The sequence below is a fragment of the Atta colombica genome, unplaced genomic scaffold (genome assembly GCF_001594045.1).
Source record: "Atta colombica isolate Treedump-2 unplaced genomic scaffold, Acol1.0 scaffold18, whole genome shotgun sequence".
NCBI classification, from domain to species: domain Eukaryota; kingdom Metazoa; phylum Arthropoda; class Insecta; order Hymenoptera; family Formicidae; genus Atta; species Atta colombica.
In genome coordinates this window covers 1,277,391-1,284,661 of record NW_017259271.1, presented here as the reverse complement: position 1 = coordinate 1,284,661, position 7,271 = coordinate 1,277,391, and the positions used below count along the sequence as shown (strand labels likewise).

General features: G+C 28.6%; 1 protein-coding gene across 1 annotated transcript in view; it reads right to left on the bottom strand.

Moving 5' to 3' along the window:
* The window catches only part of LOC108686416 (28S ribosomal protein S18c, mitochondrial), a 12,580-nt gene extending 5,869 nt beyond the window's left edge, over positions 1-6,711 (bottom strand). Inside the window, exons 1-2 of the mRNA XM_018191719.1 lie at positions 6,301-6,711; positions 5,102-5,309 (exon numbers count right to left, since the gene is read on the bottom strand). Coding sequence (XP_018047208.1) covers positions 5,102-5,309; positions 6,301-6,423 — 331 coding nt within the window. The 5' untranslated portion in view covers positions 6,424-6,711. The remainder of the gene's footprint in view (positions 1-5,101; positions 5,310-6,300) is intronic.
* Positions 6,712-7,271: the final 560 nt, after the last annotated feature.

The window sequence follows — 7,271 nt, the reverse complement described above, 5'->3', positions numbered from 1 at the left end:
GTATCCATATAAATATATGTATACTGGATTTGAAAAATAATTATAAATCTTTTACATAAGGGTAGAATGGACTAAACTGAGAAGAAAAGTCGTCTATCATTTAGCAATAATTAATTGATAAAAATTGCCAAAAATTGGTCTTTAATAATTTTTTACTCGAATACTATCAACTTTACAAAAAAAAAACTGCAAGAAACAACAATTGTTAATTTTCTTTTCATAGAGCTCTAAGAATTTTTTTAGAATTTTTTCAAAATTTTTTAATACCGTATTTTCTTATATTAGTAAAAATGAGAAAATGTACTAAAAAATTGATAAAAAATTCTGAAAAAATTCGTAGAGTTCTATGACAAGAAAATAAACAATTTTTGTCTTTTGCATTTTTGTTTTTGTTTTTCTGTAAAGTTGATAGTATTTGAATAAAAAATTATTGAGGCCAATTTTCGTCAATTTTTAGCAATTAATATCTTATTAATTATTACGAAAATTATAAAATGGTAGAATACCTTTTCTTCTCAGTTTAGTCCATTCTGCCCCTATGCGAAAGATTTATCACAGAGTGTTTTTCAAACACCCTGTATATAAGCAGCTCGACAGCTTATAAAAATCTATAGTAAATTATAGATTAATATTAGAACGTAAATTATAGATTAATATTAGAACTACAATTAGTTCAAGGAATACTTATTTTGAAATAAAAATCTCAAAAAAGAAGTCGTGAATAATCAATACAAATCAATACAATAAAGGACCACATTAGCAAAATGCCATGCTATTATTTAAATTTGTATAATTTAAAATATATACAGTCAAATAAAATGTTAAATAGCAAACATATTCAAATATACATATATTTATGTATAATATAATACACTCTAATTTAAGAAAAATGACGAAGTAAGTGTAATTAAATGCTAAAATGTACCTCAGAAACATTTCAAAAATATTTGAAAATAAAAATGCGTTTTAATAAAATATAATAAATATATGTTTAAAAGGTGTTTTTTTTGTTTTAACAATTTTTTTTCTAAAGTGTTTAAAACGTATATAAAACATTAAAAACATGTTTTAAACAAAAAAAATTGAATGTTTTTTTAAAACATGCTTTTTATCAACTCTACTTCCTTCACTTCGCTCGGGGCACTGCCTAGCTCGCGTTCTTCAACGGTTTTAAACAAACTTTTCCAACATCAAAAATTCAATTCTTCCTTGACAAATTGGTGCCAGACCGAACTCTTAATCTTAAAAACTTAATCTTAAAAAAGAGCCACAGTGATTTATTGAAAAAAAATTATTATTTCGGCTCCTAATAATCTTTTTTTTTTTTTAAATTCATCGAAAAATGTCGATTTCGAATGCTTCACACGGTTATTTGATATGACGCATATTAACGAAATTATTTCCGTTTTTTTATATGGAAAAAGATGTCCACTTTTTAAAATCGTTTTATAATAGTTTAACTGCAAAAAAATTGTTTTGTTATTAAGTGTACGTGATTGTGCAACTCTTGAAGAAGCAAAATCCCTGTAAATTGCTGTGCGACTGCTCAAAGAAGAAATTAAGTTTTCCGCAGACAGATTTTTAATGAATAAATGGCTTTTTGCAAAAATTAATGAACATTTTCAGGCTTGTTCAGGGATTTATTCGTCATTACGAAGGCTACATTTTATGAGAATTTCAAGCTTTACGTTTAAATCTCAATGAACAGAAAGCGAGTGAAAAAAAAACCTTTTTCGGTGTTTTTAAAATTTTTTTTCTATGGAACTAATAGATCGATCTTAATCATTCCACGTTTCATTTTGTAGTTATTTCGAATACGTACATTTTTTTAAACTTTGTTTTTATACAATCAATATCTTTCGTTTTATAAGTGAAAAACGCTTTTTGCAACTATTCGATTTTTTTTTTCGCATATTTTCTTTAAGTCTCGAGTTTCGACATACGCATTTCTTTTCTGATGATCTTTCGAGACTTTCTTTTTTGAAAAGAAATGCTAGTTTTTAATTTTTTCCGCTAAAATTCTACTTCTATTGAACTATTTTTGCTACTCGAGTTTATGAAGGAGAAGTATACTATATAATGAAAAATCGTAAACAATTAAATATCTCGTAAACGTTGCATTTTATCATGATACACAATTTATACTATTCTGGATTAAGAGGAGAGGTACACTATTACTACAATTTATTAAAACTTATGTGTATGTATATGTTATTTAGGATGCCCCTCGCCTCTTATTGATGCCTAGGGCCGCCGAACGGCCGAGTTTATCGAGAAAGCATTTTCGGTCGCTTGAAACAAGCTACTAGTAGGAGGAGCTCGCTATCTCGTTCACTCTCGACGCGTCGCGAGCAAGGGCTCATGCTTGTTTGTGTGTTACAGCGTCGCACCACGATAAATGGCCGAACTTATAGGTATGGAAAAGTGATGTTTTGACGATAAAATTTATGTTGCGTGTCATTTCGTTTTTATTTGCCTAATTGTGAAAATGTGACTTGTCTCGTACTTATCAAACTCGTAATTATCGATGACTAACTAAATTCTAAAAACTAAAATTATCTTAGAATTTTATATGTAAAAGTATATTTTATTCGTTTCAACAACTGACGGACTGTGTGTTTCTGCCTGAATATAGACTAACTTTACGTGCCTTTTACGACTAGTTACTGACTGTCAAAGGAGGAAAAGATAGTTTTGATCGATTTTTACAAGTATTTTAAAGCAATCTCGTCATTTCGTTTCATCTAATTCAAATCAAATTATCTTTATTTAAAAATAGTATGCAACATAAATTAACGTGTCATCTCTCGCTTCTGACACAATTCCAACATGGCTGCCGCGACTAATCAGGAGCCTTAAGAGTTTCAAAATTAGAACACAAATAACCCATATATGTTGTTTAAAGATACTGAAAATAAGTGTGCTGTTTAAGACTTAATAACAACGTATTTCGACCCAAGATTTGGATTGTCATCAATATAGAAGAAAATCCCCTATTATGGGATAAACGCTGTGACATGGAGCGCCTAATATGAGATAACGACGTTTCTGCTAAACTAATAAACGCTATTGGTTCCACCATGAATTTATTGCTCTTGGATTGAAAACTATTTAGTAGAAAATTCATTATTAGATTTATTATTAGATCATGTCTGAAGTTACTGTAAAACAAGATTTTAGGATTTGGATGTCAAGTTTCATTGAGATGAACATTTAAATCTGTTTATTATTTAATAAATATTTGGCAATAAATTTTTCATGTAATAATAGAATAAAGTCGTACTAATAGAAAAATACGGGATATGTTGAATTGTTTAATTACAGAAGTTAGATTTGATGATCATAAAATCATAAGGGATGGAAATCGTAATATGAGATATCCAGAATATTCCTAATATGAAATAATCCATGCTCTTATTGAAAATCGTTGCTAAAGTATAAATGTTATTGTACAATAATAAAAAAAGACAACGGAATGAACTGCCTATATCGGCGATGCTTGATTCCAAATATCTAAAAAGTTCTGAATGTAATAAGTGTATAATTTGTCGTAAGCTGATTTTACGCTGGCTGTGTTTGTTTGTATTTTAAGAAACATTAAATAAAGTTTTTTAATTGCAATACTGGTATATTTTGCGTTTTACTCGCGATTTCTCGGGGCATCTCATATTAGAAGCACAATTTTGACTTTGCTCATTTTTTGCTCATTTGCTCATTTTTTATACTTCTTTAATTAAAAAAAAATGGAATTTCAATTAAATTTTATGTAATTTTGTCATTTTGAAGGGAATTTAATAAGCTTTAAGATAACCTATTATTTTTTAAAATTCTACCTATAGAACTCGGTATCTCATAATAGAGGCTTTTCCTCTAATAATTAATGCAATTAGAAATTCAATTTATGCATAATCAGAGCTGGCCATGTATTTGAAATACTTTTATTTGAAAAACAGTATTGGTTAGACAATTGTATTTTGTTGTTTGTTCGGAGTACATGAAAATATTTTGTATTTCATAGGAGCATATAAAAGTATTTTGTATTTTATATTTCAGTATTAATAACAAAAGATTATGAAAGTATTTTGTATGTTGTATTTTAAATATTAACATTGATAATCAAGCTTATTATTTGAATTACAAGATACAAAAAGCTTTCAATCTTTTAATTTTAAATACAAAATACGTAATATTTTTATGTGATCCACTAAAATAAAAAATACAAAATACGTTTGTATTGCAAATAGTATATTTTAAATAAAAGTATTTCAAATACATGATCAGCCCTGTGCATAATATATAATAAACTTAGTCAAACTATTGATCTGCATCGATAAATTAAATAAAGTTCGTAGTATAATTTTTACAATCAAAAGTTGAATATATTGTTAAAAATCTTGTTTTTATGAAGCATATCCTGCGTATACTTTGTCCACAGTATGTCACCAAATTGTCAAGTTTACTAAATCCCTATTGAAAAAAAAAATCACGTCACACATACACAAAATTATAATACATAATAAAATCATATATTTAAGACAAATAAATTACGTAAAAGATTATTCCAAATCAATATGTGATTTTTTTTTAAATAAGTAATTTGAAAAATCACATGATAGTAGAAATAATTTCACTCATCATGTGACTTTATAGTTATCAAATTTTAAAGAATTAAATGATAGAAATAGAAAAAATATGACTTTTCAAATTATGTGATTGTAAAAAATCATATACTGATTTAGAATAACCTGCTGATTTATTTGTCTTAATTACATGATTTTTTTATTAAATGATTTCGTTATGTAACGTTGTGACATAATTTTTTTCAATAGGGAATAACATAATATTACAAGTAAATGAAAAGAAAACCATAAAAAAACTTATGAAATAGCTATATTGAAAATTCTGTTGAGATACTATTGGGTTGTCTGGAAAGTTTGTGTCGATGTTGAAGGAAAATTGAAACGCAGAAAATTTTAATTTAATAAATATATACTAAAATTTAAATTTTAGTCGGCACGAACTTTCCGGACAACCCAATATCAGTTCGCAAGGTATAGAATGAATGTTAATTATAAAAAAAAGCATGTATATTTATATATACCTGCACTTTGAGCTTTTGCAATTTCTTGTTCTAATCTCATCTGTTTGTGTTTACACAATCCAGTTATGTGTTTTCCATATATTCTGCCTGTATATCGACTTTGAAATTGTGAAAGTAATCTTACATTTTTATAATCTGGTTCAATGTTTAATCTACAAAGAATACACTTTTGCTTTTCTTTAACATAGGGATTTTCAATTTGGATTGGCTACAAATAAAAAAGAAACAAGTGTCATGTATAATACATATAGTATAAAAACATTCAAAACAGATAAGGGGTACAGGTAATTATATGAAGGAGACAGGCTTACTCATCGATTTTGAGAAAATTAATCTCATTTGACGTATTTTTGTACGAAATAAACGAAACTGACAGAAAGAAAGTGTCGCTTTGCTTCGCGAACCGAGATATTAAAGGTGTTTTTTGTCTGATCTAGCATACACTTTTGGAACTAAAAGTGAGATAGATATACGTTTGATATTTATCTAAAGCGAGAAAGAGTTCTAGAACAATCTAGTGCAGGAACAGGAAACAGACTGTAAGTGTAAAAAGTTGATGACTGTTCAGATTAGGAAATCTCACAACAATAAAGGGACGCGAGAGTTGTAAGTACTAGAATAAGTATTTTCTATAATTCAAAAAATTACACAAATTCTGTGCTTTAAAAATAAAAATTCTTCTGTTATAAAAACGAATTTTCTATATAATTTTTGTTTTTACAGTAAAGAATTTGGTTGATTAGGTATTTATCTGCTTTAAAATTCAAATTCTTTGATTTAAAAACAAATTTTTTATTATAAAAACGAAAATTATATAAAATTATATTTTATTATAAAAAATAATTTGTTTTTAAAGCAGAGAATTTATTTTTAAAGTAGAACATTTGTGTAATCCTCTATACTATCAATGTGATGACAGATTTCCTAACCTGAACAGTCGTCAACTTTAATGTTTAATATCTCAGCAGGGCAGAGAGACATTTTTCTGCCGGCTTCATTTCATACAAAGAATTTGTATGCATCAAATGAATTTAATTTCATTAAAAGAACATTGTAATATATGCAATAAATTTTTTACTGAAATATATTTCTACTTTACAATTATTTTAATTTTCAATTCGAACATATTTCGAAATGTACTAAAAAATTTATAGTTAATCTCGTATAATCAATTTTTAGTTGTCAATACGTGCTCTTACCATGTCATTTTCTTTCATCACGTTAATATTTATAGATTTATCGGAACTTTTACTAATAGTTCGAAAATATGATTTGCTGCTACACGTTATTGGAACTCTTTGCAAAGCAGAAGCAAAAATCATTTCGTGATTATTCAAAACGATTTATTTATATAATAAACCAATATAACTCTTTTTCTCTAAATTCCGTTTAACTCCGTTGGATAAATTAGATTTCCTTCTTTTTCTTCTTTTTTTTATTTAGTGGCTCCTGCAAGCAAATGCCCACGACCAGTATCCAATGTAGCGATTATAGACTTCTAAGATAGATAGAGCGTCCCATAGTTGAATTATGGCTCCTGCATATAGAACACGGCAAAGCTTGCCGCGCGGCGGAAGTTACTCGAACTAATATAATTCTATCTATCTCCTACATACTCGACGCGGAAATACTTACCGCGTGACAAAATAAGACGGCTTCACCTTGTAATGCCTCCAGCACACTAGCGCGATGTTCGTCGCGTGCGACACGCGATATCCAATGAGTGTACAGCTTTTCATTCTAAAGGTATATTCTCATTGGATATCGCATGTCGCGCGCGACACGAACATCGCGCTGGTGTGCCGGAGCCATAAAACTTCTAGAAATTATATAATACTACCTCTGCCACGCGGCAAAAGTTGAATTGAGTTTAACTTTTATCGCGTGGTGGAAATTATGTATCTATTACTTCCGAAAAAAAACAAATTGATTGGTTATCGCACCAACTTGCACCCCGCGGCAAGCGTTGCCACGTTGTGTGCAGGAATCATTAGCGTTCTATGGAACGTTCATGTTGCGTTCTCATGGGATGCGGAACTGGCCCCTATTCTTGAAAAGTATCGCAACAACGAAAAACTAGAGAAATGTTGTAGTATACTATAGTATTTCCTCAGATTTTCGTATATAATACTTTTCAAGAATAGAAGCCCTGCAGATATGTGGAACTACA